Raw genomic sequence first — 19,974 nt, forward strand, 5'->3', positions numbered from 1 at the left:
CAACTGAAGCGCGGATTACTTAGCATTTGGTGCTTTTGTCGAAGTATGAGATCACTACCGCTTGACTGCTCAAAGCGCTTTTAGATCACACATCGTATTCACTTCCCCTTCCCGCGATCATCAGTCCTGATGACGGACCATGTCAAGTCTAAGAGGTGGCTTTCAGCGCCCCGGAGAGTTTTCCATCACTTCTCCTCGTGCCAAAGGAGCTGACGAAAGTGACAACGGTGACGACCCTGTCGCAAAAGATGCACGACAAGATGCCTTGCTTGACACGCATGCACAGGGAGATCTAGGAGGTGGTCTTGCAGCCCCGTAAGTACAGGGCCAAACTGACTCGCCTTTCCAACCTGATTGCTGTTTGGCAGGATTTCGTTCAAGCGCAAGTCAAAGCATCAGCCACGATTCAGTTTGTCGAATCTACTCCCTACTTCATCGTCCAACTCACCAGAAAGAGTGTCTTCTTCGCCACAGTTCCTGCGTGGTAGAGCTCGAGACCTGCGAGAACAGGGCTCTCAGAATGGATCTAGCACCAGCCTTGGTCACATCAGAACACCTACCAGTGGTAATTGGACTGAAACCAAAGAAGGAGCGCCTCTGGATTGGTATGTTGAAGGACCAGGAAGGAGGGTCGGATACGATGACTTGACGACCATTGATTGGATCTTTGAGTATACCAAAGAACGTCAGCGCCTCCGCGTTCTCCATGCAAACACATCGGGCCTGGTGGGTTACGCCAGGCGGGTGCTGGATGCTAGTCACGTATGGCTTGTTCTCATAGTCACTGGTGTCACAGTCGGTGTGCTTGCCGCATCTATCGACACCGTCAGTCTCTGGCTGGGTGATATTAAGAGCGGTTACTGCCGAAATAGTGCAGAGGGTGGCCGGTTCTACCTCCATCGAGGATTCTGTTGCTGGGGTCATGATGATCCATCTCATTGTCAAGACTGGACAACGTGGCGTGAAGCCCTACATATTCCGTCCCGGGGTGGTGCTTACACTGTAGAGTACATATTCTTCGTCTTGTATTCTGTATGGTACGACATCTACCCTTATCCCGCTGTGCTAATCCAGACAGGTCCTCTTCGCTGCGTGTGCGGCTTTTCTGGTGAAATCCTATGCGATTTATGCGAGACATAGTGGTATACCCGAAATCAAAACGGTTCTGGGAGGTTTTGTGATTCGGCGTTTCCTGGGTCTCTGGACTCTGGTTATCAAATCGTTAGGTCTTGTGAGTATACATCTTTCCTCGACTGCTCAAGACTGACACGCTATACCAGTGTCTAGCTGTTGCTTCTGGGCTATGGCTAGGCAAAGAAGGACCCCTTGTTCATGTTGCTTGCTGCTGCGCCAATCTCATCATGAAACCTATCGATACCCTTAAGAATAATGAAGCCAGAAAACGCGAGGTTCTTTCAGCTGCTGCTGCTTCTGGCATATCAGTTGCTTTCGGCTCGCCTATCGGAGGCGTTCTTTTCTCTCTGGAACAACTCTCCTACTATTTCCCCGACAAGACGATGTGGCAATCGTTTGTATGTGCCATGGTTGCCGCTGTCACATTGCAAGCTATTAATCCTTTCCGCACCGGAAAAATCGTGCTCTACCAAGTTGAATATAGCTCCGGTTGGCATGGATTCGAGATGGTACCATTCGCTTTGCTTGGCATCACTGGTGGTGTATATGGCGGCTTGTTCATCAAGCTCAATATGCTGGTAGCCAAATTCCGAAAGTCGAACGCCAACCCCCTGAGAGATTTTCCTGTTCTGGAAGTCCTCTTTGTCTCCGTCCTGACTGCCTTCATCAATTATCCCAACATGATGATGCGCGGTCAGAACTCCGAACTTGTGCACAGTTTATTTTCAGAATGTGACAAGCTCGGCACAGACGATATCTTTGGCCTCTGCAAGGCCACGACCGCCGGTACGATTTCAATGGTCTCACTGTTGCTCACAGCGTCTGGACTTGGCTCTCTACTTACTACCATAACCTTTGGACTTCAAATACCTGCTGGTGTCATCCTCCCGTCGCTCGCAATTGGAGCACTTTATGGAAGGGCGTTAGGTGTCGTTGTCGAGCTTTTTCAGAAGCATCATCCCGACTTTCTAATCTTCTCCGCATGCGAACCAGATATTCCCTGCATCACCCCAGGCACATATGCCATTGTTGGTGCCGCCTCAGCTCTTGCAGGTGTCACCAGGATGACTGTCTCGATTGTAGTTATCATGTTCGAGCTGACCGGGGCTCTTACATACGTCCTTCCCATTATGATCGCAGTAATGCTGTCGAAATGGATCGGAGATGCCTTTTCTAAGCGGGGAATCTACGATTCCTGGATCCAATTCAACGAGTATCCCTACATCGACAACAAAGACGACACGCCCGCCCCAGATGTCACAGTATCCAATATCATGACACGAGTCGAAGAAATGATCTGCATAGATGCGAAACACGCCCACACCATCGAATCATTAAGAACCCTCCTGGACACCACAACCTTCCGCGGCTTCCCCGTCATAATATCAGCCTCATCCTCCTCAAATCCAGCAACGTCAAACCTCCTCTCCCCCCTCGACACGCCTGAAAGAACATGTACACCCTTCACCGCGCCTACATCCACCACCGCTACAACCCCAAACACCCTCCTCGGCTACATTTCTCGTACCGAACTGACCTTCGCCCTCAACCTCGCCAGCACCACCACCTCCTCTACCAACGACCCCAATTCTATGCCCCCCACACCCTCCATCTCACGCAACCTACCCCCCTCCACCCCCCGTCTCTTCACCCACCTGGATGGACCAAACCCCTATAACCCTCAATTCGGAATCCTCCCTCCAACTTACAGTCAACATGTTCCAGCGCCTGGGGCTGCGATATCTGCTTTTTGTGCAGAGAGGCGCGTTGAAGGGCCTGCTGACGAAGAAGGATCTTTGGTGTTTGCTTAGTGCTAGGGAGAATCGGGGGTGGAATGGGGATGGGGAGGGGTTTGTGGCCGGAGTAGGGGTGTTGAGGGAGGAGGGTGGTAATCGTGGCGTTGATGGTGGTGATGGAGAAGAGGAGAGGGGGCTGCTTGCTGCTGAAAGGGGGGCGGCGAATGGTGATGGGAGGGCAAGGAGTAATACTATTGATACCCTTGAGTCTAGATGACTTGTGATACTACAATATATGGTTTTGAGGTACTGGATTTATCTGCATCATGATTTGGGAATTCAAGTTCAGTGTTTGTACAAGCCAATGCTGGGCCGCTCACTAACAATCTAGGTCTTGTCGAGCTTACATTGCATCAGCGTTCATACTCTTTCTCGTGTCCCCCCAAACCACTATTTTCACCTACACCACGTATATTTACCCCCATCATTCCATCGACACCTTCCCGCCCAACGCCTCAAACGTCTTAACCATCTTCTCCGCCTCCTCCTTGGGTACCCCCTCCCTCAACACCTTCGGTGCGCTCTCTGCAAACTTCTTACTATCCACCAAACTCAGGCCCAGCATCGACTTCACCTCCTTGATGATCTTGGGTTTTGATGTCGCCTCGAAGGACTCGAGTTTCAGGGTGAAGAGTGTCTTGGCGGCAGGTGCTGGGGCGGCTTCTTCTTCTTCTGCAGGTGGAGGTGCGGCGGCAGAGGAGGATGACGGGCCGGATGAGGGTGCGGCGAAGGACATGTCGGGGATGTTGAGGCGGGACTAGAGGAGAATTATGGTGTTAATTGGGCAAGGAGGGTGAGGAGACAAATGCAGATGGGAAGAGGGAACAAGCATTGAACAGGCGTAACACTGCTACCCATATCAGAGCTTGTGCTCAATGACTCGTGCAAGCTACCAAAGATGCAAGAAGTAGTATAACCTACCTTTAAACTCGCAACCAAGTCTGCAGTCTCCAACAGCGTCAATTTACTGATCTGATCCACGATCCCCGAAATCTTTGGGTTTGTAGGCGCTGCAGCTGCTGAGACATCTGTGCTGGCCCATCGTCTCGACGAGTCTCTTCTCGAATGTTTCCGTCTTGAATTGGCGAGGCAAGCTGAGGAGGATAACCGTATACAGCGTAATGGTGGAGGTGTTTTGGATGAATTGCGGAGGAGAGATCTGCAGCAGCGCGCTGTGGTTGAGGTTGGGACGGAAAAAGACATATCGTAATAGTGTCTGTTCCTTGCGCACCAGTGGTAGCTGCTTAGAGTCTAAGGCAGAAGGCAGCTGAGGATGAATTCGGGCAAATAAATTGCCAATGGAAAGCGATCTCAAGAGTCTTGGGACAATTGAAAGTCACGATGCAAACCAATCAGGTTAGCGCACAATCGAGCCTTGGCACAGAGCTCCTCACTGCAGATGGGACTGCAGATATTGCTACAATTCGATTCAGTATGTGAAGAGTTCAAAGTACAGTCAAGGTTTGTGAATTCCGATCTCATATGAAGTGTAGTCTCGATATGGACTAAGATTTCCCTGTAGCCAACGTTGCTGAACTTTGTGCCATCGCTATGCAAATTTCATCAAGCTCCAAGACGTCATGCTAGAACTAAAAGTGGTCAGAATCGTGGATTTTCCCGTTGCTGCGTGCTACTTTCGCGTCGGGTTCGAGCGACGGTGAATTTGGGTCGTCATCCTCATCCTCATCAGGCACCAGCTTCCTCTTTCGGTCCTTCACCAGCACCTCGCCTGCCGTTCCACTATTCCCATTCTTCGGAAGCTCTTTAGCTTTCGACGTCGCGAAGATGAGCAGAAGCTTCTCGTACTCATCCTCTTGCGCTCGAGCAGCTTCATCTATCTTCTGCTGCCTCTCATTCCCCTCCAGCTGAAGCAGAACATCTCTATTCTTTTTAAAGATGCGCTGTTTAAGGATCAACCGCCACCAATAGTAAAATTTATCATGAGGATTCGACGTCTTGGATTTCTGGATAAGCAGCTTGGTGAGATTAGCCCCGCCTGCGGCTCGGTGTGAGAACGGTATCAGTGAAAGAAGATACATTTCAAGCTGACGAGCGAATTGTCGCGGAGCTATCTTTGTTTCCGAGCGAATTGACCGCAAGGTCTCAATTGGAAGAAGCTTCGGGGTGGGCAACCGCCTTAAGCGGCGTTTTTGCGAAGGATCGGACGGAGATGTATTGATTTTGACATCAGTAGCAGCAAACTTGGGTTCAAGTACTTTCCAATCATTGATGTCACGCAGCATATCAAATTCCTCGCTTGGATCTTCGACTGTGAGCTCGCGGATCGTGCTGTCAGCGAGTGCGTAGGAATATATTGAGTTGTAAAGAGCGGAACCATGTCCAGAAGCCTGATGAGGAGGTAGGATGAGGAATTGAGAAATACGCAGTCGTGACGGAAGGGCTGCTGCGGTGATCTCTTCTTTGGACGGCAGAACGATATCTGAGACATGAGTATCCCCGCCGCTCTCCGTGGACGTTTGATACCGCGGTCGGAAGGTGTAAAATCGGTATGTTGTGGCATAGCCGATGAAAGTGTAGGGAGATCGAGTTGGAAGTGAAGGCCGGGAGCTTTTCTCGTAGACGAAGTAGACGGTCCAGCGATCCAGTGTCCAGTCAGCGTCCGTAGTGTTGAGAGGTGTGCCTGCCTCTATAAAGAACGAGATGAATATCTGCATCCGATGGATGGTCTCCCGCACTCGGCTATCCAGTAATGATCCAGACCAGATCTCAAAATTTTTACCCTTTCGCGAGTATGATTTGACGAGCTTGCCAGGTGGAGTAAATTCTTGAGCAGAGGAGTCATTCTGGACAGTCTTCTCGAAGTCGTTGGCTTTTGCGAAGGCAGCTAGGGAAGCAGTCAGCAGATGTGAAGAGCATCCCTGCGTATGGTGGATGACAAACCGGCTGGTATGAAGTCCTTCAACGCATCACGGATATCAAGGGCAGCAGTATCTGCAATGGCGGGAAACTTGCGATCGTAGGAGATAACACAGTTCGGACGCAGATCATGAGCCGCAAACCGGAATGTAATGTCAAGAGCTTTATAGCCAAAAATTCGCTCTTCCTCTCCAAAGATAGGATATGTGAACTTTGGGTGGAAGCGGTGTACAGTTCGTAGCGCATTGGCGTCAGCTTCTACAAGCTCAATAGAAACGGCCTCGTTGGCGTCTGATGACCCTGTTGAAACAGTCAGCGTTTAAGTCATCGCGCATGGAGGTAAGATCGGCTCACACTCATCGCCCATGTCTCCCAGTACCGGTTTAGCTGGTAGAAAAGATCTTTTGAAACTGCGAGCTTTCTGCACTTATGCCATAAACTGAACTATCGTGACGATGTGTTCGAATGCGCTTTTGCCTCTCCTGTATACGGACATATAAGTTTGGTGTACTCCGTACTGCACAAGATCATCCAACAACAATCGCATGCAGCACCAAAGAAGCAGTTGGTCCAAGCTTTCCATTTCGCGTGACGCGCTGAGGCTGGCTAGTACTAACTTAGTAGTAAGTACTAGCTTCCGCTCCATCTTGGCAAGGATCCTTCAAATAAAAGTCCTAAATCCCTTGCTCGTACATAGGACCTTGCGCGACCGGAAATGGAGCGGACCAACTACTTACACAACGACTGGATCATCCTTGAACCCCCTTGACAGTTGGACTAGAATGGCTTTCAGCAGAGCACTCCCACCGTGAGAGCTTCAAAATCTTGTGGTAACGGTCCATAACGACAATCCAAAGGCAGACAGCATGGATGGACTCTTTACTCTGCTGAGCCTGAGCATGGTCATGGCCATTGCGTATGCGCCAATTGGGCTGTTTCATCTTTTTGCCTGCTTACCAGCCCTATAGTTCTTTTTCGGCTGGGCTGTTGCCGCTTTCGTTCTCCCTCACTCCTTCACAATTACGACTCATTTCGACTATCGGCATGGGGGTTCTGGTAGGCACGTCACTCATTGTTATTATTCCAGAAGGAGTCGACACGTTGTACAGCGCAAGTAAGATAGGCAATGTGCATACTAGAAGAGCCTCAAGCAGTTGGTTTATTGCGAAAGGTTCCCAAGATATCCGGGCTTTATACGAGCGAGAAGCAAGCGATACGGCTGCAACGTCGATGCTTTACCCGGTCCTCCCTGGCCCATCAGAAAAGCCACCGTCGAAGCCGGTTGAACCAGGGCCATTGAGTATTCTTCAGAAGGATGAAGACAAAAATACTGCCGGAGACAGTTCAGAAGGGGCCACGGCAAGTAAAGAGCACAACGATTCTCCACATGCCTGGATCGGCGTTGCTCTCATCGCAGGATTCATTCTGATGTTCGTCATCGACAAACTTCCTCAATATACAAGCTCATCTAAGCCCGCGCCTCGTCCTTACCATATCTCTCTAAATGATCTTGGTCGAGGACTTCAACGAACACCGTCGCAGGAACATGACACTGGAGTTGATGGATTCTTGCAAGGCGGCAGTACCCCTCAGGAACACAGCCGGAGCTTCGCGACCACCACAGGCTTAATCATTCATGCAGCAGCGGACGGAATAGCGCTTGGTGCCTCGTCCTCGTCTGCTGATGCTGGTCTCAGCTTCATTATATTCTTTGCCATTATGGTGCACAAAGCGCCAGCAGCATTCGGACTGACCTCTATTTTACTGAAGCAAGGGTTATCGAAGCGTACAGCGCGGACCCATCTCCTATTTTTCAGTCTAGCCGCGCCAACGGGAGCAATTCTAACCTGGCTATTTGCCCGTACTGTTGGTGCAGGAAGGATTGGTAATGCACGAAACACGACATGGTGGACTGGAATGCTTCTACTGTTTTCGGCAGGCACTTTTCTGTATGTTGCTATGCACACTATGCAAGAGATTGAGAGCTCTCATGATATACAACAGAATGGACACGTCAATGGCATGGTCGAAAACACAGATACACAATCTCAGTCACCAAAAGCATCTCTTCAGGACTTTATGGCAGCTATTTTTGGTATGGTGCTACCATTGTTTCTACAAGTCGGACATGCACATTGAAGGAGGCCAACATAGCCACTACTTCTGTGATGCTGGTTTGTCAAAGACATATAGGGACTGCGGGACAGCTTCCATCAAATTGCACCACGCTATGCACAGCAGGGCGGCACATTTGCGGAGCAATAGAATGGCCAGCCCTAATGCGGCCCTGCGCTCAATAACCTGTTGGGCTGCTTTAGCCACGTTCAATTGACCTCGACGGATGTCTATCAATCGAAATCTTAAGTCTCGGCGCAGGCTTCTGAAGATTCTTGAGCAGCAGGGTCTGCTTTACGACGAATCAGCTATAAAACGGTGGAAATGATAGGCAGGAGGCTTGGTGGTATGTGTAGGTGAGAGAAGATGAGACCAGAGGGTTAGGTTATATGGTCTCTCAGTACGACTTGGTAAGCTGGTTACTAGAATCTAAGCGAATGGCAACCTCTCGCGCACATGGCTGGTTGTTGCATTCAATGAAGAATATTCATAGATCTGATACACTGCAAGTGTAGCATTAAATGGGGGCTGATTGAAGGTGGAGCGCGCCTACTCGAATACCCGTGCTTGGTTCCCGCAGCCACTGTCATTCGCCTGTGCCATCCTCCCCCCGGCTTCGACACTTCTAAACCTTCCCAAACACCTGGTGACAGGTTGGTTTGTTGTGTCACTTCTCTTATGATTACTCAAGTGGGTCTCGAGTCGTTTCTCACGAGGTGGGCTCAGTGTTGGTATCAAAGCTAAGGTCGACCTGGCTCACAGAAATCGTACGGTCCTCATTTCGAATCCTGTGCTATCTTCGACCACATCCATTCCCAATCCTCGATTACAGACAGATACCTCATCGACGCTTCATTTGCTGATCCCTGCCACAGAAGCTCAAATCGGCATTCAGATTACATTCCAAGTGGCCTGGCCTAGTCTCCACCGCTTCGTTCGTCTGTTCAAGAACTACAACCCCAGTATAGGACTCTGGCCTCTGCAGGCTGATCATGGAACCTGATTCGGAAGATGAGTTTCCACTACATGTAGAAGCCAGGCGGTCGGGGATCAAGTACACCACGACTAGCTCGAGCATGGAGCCTCGTACAGCTCATGGCCCAAGTGCGCCCTTATCTCCACGACAGACATCGTTGTTTGAGGTTGACGATGAATACCCTGCTCCTCAGTCTATAATAACGCAGCCTTCGAACGTCAACCGCTCAGACCCGGAAGATTATGCCCATCCCAAACCTTTGCCAACGCCCGGCAGATCCGCGACCTCTATTCCACCAAACTTGCTCCCTTCTGCCCCCGCTTCCCCTCCGACACCGGCACCCTCCCCAGGTCCCCATTCAAGGGCACCCAATTGGACGTTCGCTGGAGAGAATGAAGTTGGGTTCCTCCGAGAATCAACAAGATACTTTGAGAGGTTGGACTCTGCGCAAAGAGAACGCTTCCTCGGCGAGCTTCTAAATATGTGTAACAACCAACAACTTGTTTTCGTCCACAACTTTGTTGCACCAAAACTGAAGAAGGATCCCTTCCTTCACCTTCCGAACGAACTTTGTCTGAGAGTAGGTCATGTGGACTCTTATCTTGTACTACCCATTGACAGTCTCAGGTGCTCTCTTTTGTTGATGACCCCATTACACTGGCAAGGGCTTCGCAAGTTTCGAGGCGATGGCGCGAGCTGTTAAACGATGACTTGGCGTGGAAACTGCTTTGCGACAAGTATGCGTATCGTCGGATGTCGAATGAAACATTAGATCTTGTGGAGCCTCTGTCCCTTCCACAGGCGTCTCGAAGGCCATATGGATATGCAATCCGATCAGCAAAACGTGGACTGGAAGCCACCATCAGTGGACCATCTGCAAGTGCACCGAACTTGACCACGTCTACGCTAAGCTCAGCCTCCAGCAGTCCACGTATCAAGCGAAGGCCCAAGACAACGAGCTACAGATCACATTTTAAACAGAAATATATGGTTGAAGCTGCCTGGAGGAGAGGCGGCGAAAGCATTATAAAACATATCACACCAGACCAGGGGGTTGTTACAAGTCTTCATCTAACCGACAAATATATCGTCGTTGCGTTGGACAATGCAAAGATACATGTTTTTAATACCATGGGCGACCATCAAAGAACACTTCAGGGCCATGTGATGGGAGTTTGGGCAATGGTGCCATGGGAGGATATGCTGGTTAGCGGAGGATGTGACCGTGATGTCCGCGTGTGGGATATGGCGACAGGGTGGGTTCAAAAACAGGCAACGATTCAAGCGTTTACTGACATCCTTGTAGAGCGAGTGTACATACCCTTCGAGGCCACACTTCTACTGTTCGATGTCTCAAGATGGCAGACAAAAACACCGCTATTTCTGGGTCACGCGACACAACGTTAAGGATATGGGATCTACGGACAGGTGTTTGCAGGAATGTCTTAGTGGGCCACCAGGCTAGTGTTCGCTGTCTCGGTATCCACGGTGACATTGTGGTTTCGGGCAGTTATGATACGACAGCAAGAATCTGGAGTATTTCGGAAGGACGGTGTTTACGAACGCTTACTGGACATTTCAGCCAAATTTACGCCATCGCCTTTGATGGCATCAAAATCGCCACCGGCAGCCTGGACACCAGCGTGAGAATATGGGATCCCACCACCGGAGCATGTAACGCTATCTTACAGGGACATACATCTCTGGTGGGACAACTCCAAATGCGTGGCGACACTCTTGTCAGTGGCGGCTCTGATGGGTCTGTTCGAGTATGGTCCCTCTCAGCTGGTGCGCCTCTTCACCGATTGGCCGCACATGACAACAGCGTGACAAGTCTGCAATTCGATGACGTCCGGATTGTCAGTGGGGGAAGTGATGGACGTGTCAAAATCTGGAGTTTGAAGACTGGCCAATTGGTTCGAGAGCTGAGTCAGCCTGCTGAATCGGTATGGAGGGTGGCATTTGAGGAAGAGAAATGCGTTATCATGGCAAGTCGAGCGAATAGGACGATGATGGAGGTAAGCCATTCCTTTGGCCGCTTGAAAATGTCGTACTGATCAAAACACAAGGTGTGGTCGTTCTCCCCACCCGAGGAACATCCCATGCTTCGAGATACATCCAGCAGCCCTGACAGCATGCCAGACCAGCACATGACTTTGCATTCGGATGGTGAATCTGACATCCCTGATGGAGATAGTACGATGCGTGATACTTGATTTTGCGGGGCCGGCTTCCTCAACGGTTCCTGGCGCTCTGATCCAGACACGAGCGATATTCTGGCGCTATACGCTGTATGGACAGCAGTGGCTATATGGAAAGGACTGGCGCTGCACACTGATAGCAAATGCATACGACAGAGGGAGGTTGGTATGACATTGTTAGCGATCGTATCCCAATAGCAACCTCAAGGTTCCGGACCATCAGACCGGAGACCTTGCGTGCAATACTTTCATTCAGGTTTAGGAGATCGACAAGTTCTCATGATACCACACTTCCAACACCTTTCTCTTTAATTGCTGTAGAGGCTACTACGGCCAACTGTGATCCCCTACTGTTGTCTGCAGCGAACGAGTACAACAGCTTCTGCCTCACATTCAACCTCCTCCGCCCCTGTGAAGGCTTGGCATTATTACATACCCCAGAGTCAAATAAATTTCTCCCGCACGCCTGAACTCTGTTCACCTTGACCTGGTCGATTGATCGTAGAATCAGTTTGCACTGCAAATCAGACTACCTATTTTCAAACGCCATGTCTCTCTCCATACCGCAAGCTTCGCAGGCTGGCCTCTTCAAACAAGGCTATAACAGGTTCGTCTGCGACGCGTTTTATGACTTGAAGCCTCTGACTCTTTACGCAGCTACGACGCCGAAGATGGAGCCGTTATACGAAACATTGATGCTTGCAGAACGATAGCCTCGACGGTGCAAACCAGCCTTGGTCCATTTGGAAGGAATAAAATTGTCATCAACCACTTACAGAAAATGATCCTGACCTCCGACGCTGCCACTATTCTCAGAGAACTCGATGTCGTACATCCAGCGGCGAAATTACTTGTCATGGCTTCACAGCAGCAGGAAGCAGAGATGGGCGATGCGACAAACATGGTCATAGTACTGGCTGGAGAATTGCTGAAAAAGGCAGAGGAGCTTCTACGGATGGGCTTGACCACTAGCGATGTAATCAGTGGTTATGAGAGGGCTGGTAAAGAGGCAATCAAGTGTCTGGAGCGGCTTGAGGTTGAAAGAGTGAGGGACATCAGGAATAAAGATGAACTGGTCAAAGCACTCCGAACCGTTGTTGCGTCGAAGCAATCAGGCACTGAGGATGTGCTTGCCTCCCTTGTGGCGGAAGCTGTGCTTGCTGTTCTCCCGAAGAATCCAGTCAATTTCAACGTGGACAATATTCGAGTGGTGAAGATTATGGGTGGTTCGTTGGAGCAATCGAAAGTGGTGAAAGGCATGGTTTTTGGAAGGGAGCCAGACGGGGTCATCAAGAATACCAGGAAGGCCAAGGTCGGGGTGTTCTCATGTCCCATTGATATCAGCCAGACGGAGACCAAGGGAACAGTGCTGTTGAAGAACGCAGAGGAGATGCTGAACTTCTCAACTGGTGAAGAAGAACAATTGGAGACCGCCATAAAAGAGCTCTATGATTCAGGCCTAAGGGTTGTTGTTGCTGGTGCTACCGTTGGAGAACTTGCTCTGCATTACCTCAATCGCTTCAAGATTCTGGTCATTAAAGTCTTGTCCAAATTCGAGCTGAGAAGGTTATGCCGCGTGGTAGGGGCAACACCTCTTGCCAGATTAGGGGCACCGATGCCGGACGAGATGGGCACGATAGACGTTGTGGAGACGACCGAAATCGGAGGCGACAGAGTTACCGTATTCAGGCAAGAGGATCCTGCTGCTATCACTCGGACTGCAACGATTGTTCTTCGAGGCGCAACTCAAAACCATCTGGACGATGTCGAACGAGCTATTGATGATGGCGTGAATGTGGTCAAAGCTTTGACGAAGGACGGGAGACTAGTTCCTGGTGCTGGAGCTACAGAGATGCAATTGGTAGAGAGGATATCTGCTTATGCGGACAGGACCCCTGGCCTCCCGCAACACGCAATACGGAAGTATGCTGAGGCGTTTGAGGTCATCCCGAGGACTCTGGCAGAAAGCGCTGGGCTTGACGCCACTGAAGTTCTGGCACGACTGTATACCGCACATCAGCACCGCGAATCAACGGATGAGGAATCTTCAGAGGAAGAAGACGGATCTGGGGATGCCAACGAGAGCTCAGATGATGAAGAGCCATACTGGACCACGGGAGTGGACCTGGAAGCTTCAGATGCAAGCGGAATACTGGATACCATGGAGGAGGGTATTCTGGATCTGATGGTCAGCAAGAGCTGGGCGATCAGATTAGCGACAGAGTCGGCCAGAACGGTGCTTTCGGTGGATCAGATCATCGTAGCCAGACAGGCTGGTGGGCCAAAGCCGCCAGGACAGAATCCCAATTGGGATGAAGATTGATTTGGTCGGGCAACTTGATGCTGATAGATGACTCATTGCAAAAGCCAGTTACATACCCCCTGCATAGAAGAAATGCAGTATGATTTTGAGGCATGGGTATCTTGCAATGACCTGACGCTAAACTCCATGTATGCATTTGGGAGTCAATGTCACGAAACCGGCAGTTGATGACTGAACGACGCCCCTTGTCTCCGTTCCTCCGCCTCCTCCCGGGCCATTAGAAAGTCGTCGTCTCCCACGTCGCTGCCCTCATCCCACATCTTGTCCAGTTCTTCCTGGTCATCCTTTCCCACCGCCCACACACTCTCTCTCAGCCTTTTGTTTCTCTCCCGGTCTTCTTCTATCCTCTGCTCAATAACCCTTTTATCCATCCTCACCGCCCCATTGACCTGCTTTCCACCAGGCCCAGCCCCAGCGCCTCCACTCCCCACCCTGGGTGTATGCCTACTATCGACATCCATCCTCTGCTCCTTAGCTGTGAGATCCTCCTTTGGTACGTCCGCCACGTTTACCCCCTCGCCCATCTCTGCATCCCCACTAACCTCCTCCGCCGCACCCTCCCGATTCTCCTCATCCTCCTCCAACAACCCCCCAACAGAAGCCCCTTCTCTATCTCTCAACAGCCCCTCCATCTCCTCCACCACCTCTTGCCCCAACACTCCCTTCTCCCCCAACACGCCCACCACCCTCCTCACTACCTTAACATTCGCCTTCGCAGCCCCTGCCCCACCTCCACCCGCGCCAACCTCTCCGGGCGCCGCAACCACGGCCTCCACAATCCTTCCAATATCCCTCCGAATCATAACTACATACTCCTCATACCCCTCCTTAATACTCAATTCGCAAAAGTGCTCAAGGAAGTACATGATATTCGCACGATTGTTCATGTTGTTCCGTTCCAGCTGTTCGAGAATGCAGGAGTGAAGGTCTTCGTCCATGTCTCGGTGTTTGAGCGCGTATTGGGCGCATCGGATACTGGCGGTGCTGGAGGCGGAGAGGTGGGAGAGTAGGTTTGTGAAGCGCAAACGGACTTCGAAGGGGTCGGCCATGGTTGATAGGATGGACAACGAGGGCTAGATCGGTGGGGGGGTGGCGGAGCCGGGTTGGTAGGTGAAAGTCTGTCGTCTTGTTCGAGAAGGGTGTCGAGCCCGCCCTCGGGGTCTGGCGACGAGGACACAGTTTGTGCTTCCGCTGTAGGATGAGGATTTGGTGGTATTGGGTTATACGTAGTGTTTCTTTGGTTTTGGTAATGAGATGGCTTTGGGGAAGTAAGGAGACGAATTAATGAATGCTACGGTACTACTACACTCGACTATCAAGATGTTACATAATAACTACAAAGAACCCCCCATTGGCCAGAGCTGCCAAGAGATATTTCTAGTGGCTTGGCAGAAGCCCTTTAACTACTACTACAAGGGGGCCTGAAGTATTGTCAGCTCAGCGCTAGTACAGCCCCGCGCAAAAGTATCCGACCAAAACGCGTCATTTTTGAACACGCGTTTTTTTACACCCTTTTTCAAACAACTACTATGGCTCAACGCAAGGCTCTGGCGCCTCTTGAAATTAACAGGAGCTATGGCAAGGAGTTATCTCCATACCAACGAGGTCAAATTTCGGCGTACAAATCTATGGGGTTGACAAATCAAAAGATTAGTCAAAATTTGCAATGTAGCAAAACCACCATTTTCGACACCCTTGTTCAAAATCCACTACGCAACTAAGGCAAAAGCTTGCCTCGTTTAAGACGCCCTCAGACCTTAAATAAGGTTCAAAAACGTAATATTCTATATCTTATTCGTACTAATTTAAAGGCTACTTATTAAGAAATCAAGTCTAAAGTTAATATTAGTGTTTATTAGAGTATAATTTATTAAATCCTTAAAGATAAAGGCATTATTAATTAGCTAGTTAAAAAAAGACCTTTATTAACTCTGTAATTAGCTATTAAATAATTTATATAGTATAAAGAATAACAAAACTAGATATAAACTAAGTAAAGCAAAATTATATTTAGTAATAAATATTTGCTTAAAAAAGGTAGTAAAGCGTATTAAATATAAGCTTTTTATATATTATAATAATATTAGAATTTTAATATAATTAATATATATAAAAAAAGCAAAGATATTAGTATTATAATATAAGATATAATTTATAAAGAAGGTTACTTAGATATTATATTATTAAAGCGTGATTCTAATTCTAAGAAGTTAAGATATACTGCTAACTCTTATCTAGTAGTGCTTTATAAGCAGATGCCTTAGATATATAAACTAGGGCACAAATTCATATAAGATAATGCCTAAATTTATACTGCGAAGAAGATTATTAATTAGCTTTAAGAGGAGGGCATAGAGTTGATAGAATAGCCAGCCTATAGTCCTGATCTTAACCTAATTGAACACCTCTAGGCGCAACTCAAGCAATAGATCAATAATCACCACCCAGAGCTAATCAATATAGGCAAATCAGAGGAGGATTATCAACAGTTATTCAGAGCTATTTATGAGGGTTGGGATGCCATAGGAGAAGAAGCTATGGCCAATCTCATCAAGAGCATGGATAGTCGAGTGAATGCGGTCATTGCGGCCAAAGGATGGTACACCAGATTCTAAATATCAACTGCCTATTCAGGAAATTAGTCCAGCCTCAATCTCTGGATGTTTCTGAACATTTCGAGCTGTTTTTTATTCGAATCCATCAAGTTGGTAACTTACTATATTCCGATCTGGCCAAAGGATGGTACACCAGATTCTAAATATCAACTGCCTATTCAGGAAATTAGTCCAGCCTCAATCTCTGGATGTTTCTGAACATTTCGAGCTGTTTTTTATTCGAATCCATCAAGTTGGTAACTTACTATAGTAATTTGTATGAAGATGGTCCAAAATGTTGGTGGGGTGTGAAGGTGGGGTTGGTCGGATACTTTTGCACTAGTACTGTATCTTTGCTTGTAAACTCTCTCTGTACAGAGCCGCTTTGCTCAAAAGAAGTTAGATGTAATGATTTGACTTATTAGAATGAATGCACACAGAACAAGCTTTATATCGACGAATCATGACACTATGTCGCTGTAATAAGAACTAGCTGCTCCTAGCACCAGAGTAACAATACCTCAGGCCCCTCCCGTAGTACTATTACTATAGTTGTAGTAAGTTACTAACTGTCCCGCCCGCGCGTTTCGAACCTAAAGCAATTTCCAAGTGGAAGCATCTGTACGGAATAATGGTCAACACGGAATGAATTTTGATCAGCGATGATCCTCTTGATCCTCGCTCATGCTCATCACCAAAGCATGAGGCTATCGAATTCAAAAGTCATGTATACCCCTCTTCTGGCTTGATGTAAGCAACGAAGCGCAGCATATCTCACAGGTGGAAACCTATCCCAAGTTTGGCGATATAGCAACTACCTGGCACTGTCTTCAGTTAAACGAGTCTTCTGCGATTCGAACTAGATAACACCGTCAGGACCAAACTCAGAATCTTGAATAACATTTGCCACCCGCTTTGCATGGTCTTTCGCTGGATACTTAGCCTCAAGGTGAGGATGATGGCCCTTTCGAAAGTCGTCGATCGCAGACATGTTGCATAATCATTGCTGAACGAAAGAAGTCAGTCACTCTGTTGGTAGGCCGTGTTCAAGCTAGAGCCCTCCGGCCCTTTATCACGTAGCGTACACCCTAATGCACCAGTTCATCGAATGCACCACTTCAGCAATCAAGGGAAATATTCAGGCTTTGAATACCCCAGTCACGGTCAAATATCATCTAAAGTTCCTCGGCGAAAGCTTAGAAGGATCGTATGGTCTATCATAATTAGGATTGCTGACAGTGGTCGTGTACTAATGCTTTAACTGAAAGTGAAGTTTAGTTAAAGTGTCTAGGCATGTTCTGGGGGAAAGTGGTTGCCACATTAGGGTCTAGTTAGTTAGCCAACATTGAGCTTAACTAGACACGACCAGTCGCTCGAGTAGGGGCTCTTTTTTAACACCGCCCCAGTGGAACACTTACCCTAAATCAGCCACTGGTCAGTTTCCCTTTACAAGTACGCTGTTCATTACCACGCTGAGTTTTCGAGGTAGACTGGGCCAGTGACCATCAGACAGCAGCTGTCAAGGCTGGCTCAAGTCCTGGGTCTTCGGTCTCGATATTTAGGAGAGTGATCTCCAAGGTAGGGAGGCGGCAAGATCACGGATGTGACGTCCATCGTTTCGGTCCAGAGACCACTTCTACATCCTGATGCATCTATGATATCTTCCATGGCGTAACGAAACAAAATGTTTAGTGCATTCTGCTGGCGAAACTATTCTGTTTCCACGTTCTTGAACTGTTTCTACCATGTAATTCTATACCTTTGCTTCTCTTCATCCGAAAGCTCTCTAAGGGGGATATACAGATGTTTATCTGGTCTCGCTTGCTTGCTTATTTACTTGCTTCTACTTAATATGCTCCAGATTTAGTTATCTCCCAAGCTTTTTGACGTAGAACGATCATGTCTTTTGTATCTTCTTCCAAAAGAATCCAAAAGGACGCCTCTGACCCTCATGAGCCAAAGCATCATACGCCTGGCGCTGCACGAGGAGGACGGTCAGAAATCCCAACCCCAACATCCGAGGAGACACGCTTTGACGGACTTCTTACTGTACATGTAGCACAACCAGAAGGCCGTGCCTCAGCGTCAGGGAGGCCGAGAAGTGATCAATCTAATATCACACAATCTGCGCGACCAGGAAGCCCATTTACAGCATCTAAAAAGCCTCGAATCACTGAGCCCCAATCCGCAACAGCAGGGCCATCAACCTCGTCGATCTCGGCCTCGGAAGACGCTGCGGTTCCTACATCTGCATCTACACAGCTCATGGGTGGTGGCGGGACAACTGACACAGGATACAATTTCGCTGGAGGAGGTGGCGCTGGATCTTCTGGAAGGGCAACGACACGAGACTGGTTGACCGAGCTCCCACACCGGACCAAGTCAAGCCGACATATGTATGCTGCTATGGACATGATCGTTGGGATGGCAGTAGCTGCACCTGATGAGAACAACAGAGGTGCCGAAGTCTTCCCGCTCTTCAATGGGCCCACGCCTCTATCTTCCGAAAAGATCGCGGAAGAAGTTGGTGTCTCAAGCTCTACAGTGTCCCGGTCGAAGGCCGAGGGAATTGCGGCTGGGATAGGAAGTGCAGGAATATCCCACGGTACGTACGACACGCAAGACAAACGCGACCAAGTTTACGCCCTTTTCAACGAAGGTAAGTCGTACAGGACCATTGTGACGATAGCAGACGTTCCAAAACACGTATTGGAACGATGGAAGGCCGATGGCCTGGCCGCTGGACGAATTAATCCTGAAGCAACTTATGAAAGCCGCATAGCAATCAGCAGGCAAAAAGTTAACCAGCTGTACAGTCAGAACGAAAAGATATCTCTCGCAGAGGTTTCGCGGGAAACAGGTGTACCAAAAACAACGATAAGTAGTTGGAGGCGCAAGAAGATTGAATCCGGAATCACAAATCTTGAACCGAGCGGCTCCAAGAGCTTTGCTGATATTCAAAATAAGTCTAAAAGGGCTGAGGCTTACGCTCTACTCATACAGGACAAGACTATGACCATAAAAGAGGCTTCAAAGAGGGTAGGAGTTACAGAATCTATGGTACACCGGTGGAAGGCCCGGGATGTTGCCGCTGGCACGTTGCCGCCTGGGCTAGATGTCCAGCGTTTTCGAAACCGTTATGAACCCGAAAAGAGGAAAGAAGTCCAAGACCTGCTTCGTCAGAGTTTACCAGTCAAGCGAATTCACGAAATCACAGGAGTAGGAAAGACTACAATTTGGAAATGGAAGGCAGGGGAAGACGCGGCAGGACCAGACATTTCAGAAGAAGGTGCATGTTCTGAATATGAAACTTCTGCAGCTCCATCGTCTAATCTTCCAAAGGAATCCGGATATTCCTCAGATGCTTTGGTACATATCCCTAGAAATATGGCGCCATATCTTGGTGATATCCCCTTTGAAGGCAGTATTGGGCTCACTAGGAGATAACAGCCCTTCTGACTACCGATGAGTTATCGGTAGTTGCATAGATACTGTGCATTGCAAAATTGTTGCGAATTCCTTGGCGGGACCGAAGCTTGGTGCAGAAATTTATGGCAGTTCTCACTTTTGTGGTAATAACAAAGTAACTGAATTTATTATTACACTCTAATTAAAAATACTATTAAACTCAAAATTATTATATAAAGAGTCTTATATCCTTTGTGATCCCGGTTAACCCCTATCGTGGGTGTCCTTCCTTGTAGAGTTTAGCGTTAAGAGGTACCTGTGTTTAGCGGTGAGGTTATTTCTGCAGCCTTGGCATTAGAAACATCAAAATTATAGGAATGCTACAGCCTTGGCGTTGAGAACATCAAAATTCGTTAAGACCTGGCTACAGCCTTAGCGTTAAGAACACTAAAAGTAAATTATAGAAGTAAAGCTTGAATTAGCTATATTAGGCTAATTATTAGAGTTATAAATTTATAAATAATATTATTTAACAGCTCTTAAAATTCTT

The 19,974-nt window shown here is 48.5% G+C and overlaps 8 protein-coding genes across 8 annotated transcripts; 5 read left to right on the plus strand and 3 right to left on the minus strand.

Annotated features, from left to right (window-relative positions):
• Nucleotides 1–139: 139 nt before the first annotated feature.
• Nucleotides 140–2,945, plus strand: EPUS_07814 (uncharacterized protein; the record flags this gene model as incomplete). The annotated part of the gene is made up of 4 exons (XM_007789368.1): nt 140–315; nt 369–1,002; nt 1,079–1,231; nt 1,281–2,945. The coding sequence occupies 4 exons, from the start codon at nt 140–142 to the stop codon at nt 2,943–2,945; spliced, it is 2,628 nt and encodes an 875-aa protein (XP_007787558.1).
• Nucleotides 2,946–3,354: 409 nt separating this feature from the next.
• Nucleotides 3,355–3,666, minus strand: EPUS_07815 (uncharacterized protein; the record flags this gene model as incomplete). The annotated part of the gene is made up of 1 exon (XM_007789369.1): nt 3,355–3,666. The coding sequence occupies one exon, from the start codon at nt 3,664–3,666 to the stop codon at nt 3,355–3,357; it is 312 nt and encodes a 103-aa protein (XP_007787559.1).
• Nucleotides 3,667–4,519: 853 nt separating this feature from the next.
• EPUS_07816 (uncharacterized protein) lies at nt 4,520–6,174 on the minus strand (the record flags this gene model as incomplete). The annotated part of the gene is made up of 3 exons (XM_007789370.1): nt 4,520–5,775; nt 5,832–6,107; nt 6,162–6,174. 3 exons carry the CDS (start codon nt 6,172–6,174, stop codon nt 4,520–4,522), a joined length of 1,545 nt encoding a protein of 514 aa, XP_007787560.1.
• Nucleotides 6,175–6,673: 499 nt separating this feature from the next.
• EPUS_07817 (uncharacterized protein) lies at nt 6,674–7,946 on the plus strand (the record flags this gene model as incomplete). Its single annotated transcript, XM_007789371.1, has 2 exons — nt 6,674–6,723; nt 6,776–7,946. The coding sequence occupies 2 exons, from the start codon at nt 6,674–6,676 to the stop codon at nt 7,944–7,946; spliced, it is 1,221 nt and encodes a 406-aa protein (XP_007787561.1).
• A 968-nt stretch (nt 7,947–8,914) lies between these two features.
• EPUS_07818 (uncharacterized protein) lies at nt 8,915–11,114 on the plus strand (the record flags this gene model as incomplete). The annotated part of the gene is made up of 4 exons (XM_007789372.1): nt 8,915–9,478; nt 9,526–10,154; nt 10,205–10,916; nt 10,968–11,114. 4 exons carry the CDS (start codon nt 8,915–8,917, stop codon nt 11,112–11,114), a joined length of 2,052 nt encoding a protein of 683 aa, XP_007787562.1.
• A 533-nt stretch (nt 11,115–11,647) lies between these two features.
• EPUS_07819 (uncharacterized protein) lies at nt 11,648–13,422 on the plus strand (the record flags this gene model as incomplete). Its single annotated transcript, XM_007789373.1, has 2 exons — nt 11,648–11,706; nt 11,757–13,422. 2 exons carry the CDS (start codon nt 11,648–11,650, stop codon nt 13,420–13,422), a joined length of 1,725 nt encoding a protein of 574 aa, XP_007787563.1.
• Nucleotides 13,423–13,571: 149 nt separating this feature from the next.
• On the minus strand, nt 13,572–14,471 carry EPUS_07820 (uncharacterized protein; the record flags this gene model as incomplete). Its single annotated transcript, XM_007789374.1, has 1 exon — nt 13,572–14,471. One exon carries the CDS (start codon nt 14,469–14,471, stop codon nt 13,572–13,574), a length of 900 nt encoding a protein of 299 aa, XP_007787564.1.
• Nucleotides 14,472–17,915: 3,444 nt separating this feature from the next.
• On the plus strand, nt 17,916–19,463 carry EPUS_07821 (uncharacterized protein; the record flags this gene model as incomplete). The annotated part of the gene is made up of 1 exon (XM_007789375.1): nt 17,916–19,463. One exon carries the CDS (start codon nt 17,916–17,918, stop codon nt 19,461–19,463), a length of 1,548 nt encoding a protein of 515 aa, XP_007787565.1.
• Between the last annotated feature and the right edge of the window lie 511 nt (nt 19,464–19,974).

This window comes from Endocarpon pusillum (genome assembly GCF_000464535.1).
Source record: "Endocarpon pusillum Z07020 unplaced genomic scaffold C740401, whole genome shotgun sequence".
NCBI lineage: Eukaryota > Fungi > Ascomycota > Eurotiomycetes > Verrucariales > Verrucariaceae > Endocarpon > Endocarpon pusillum.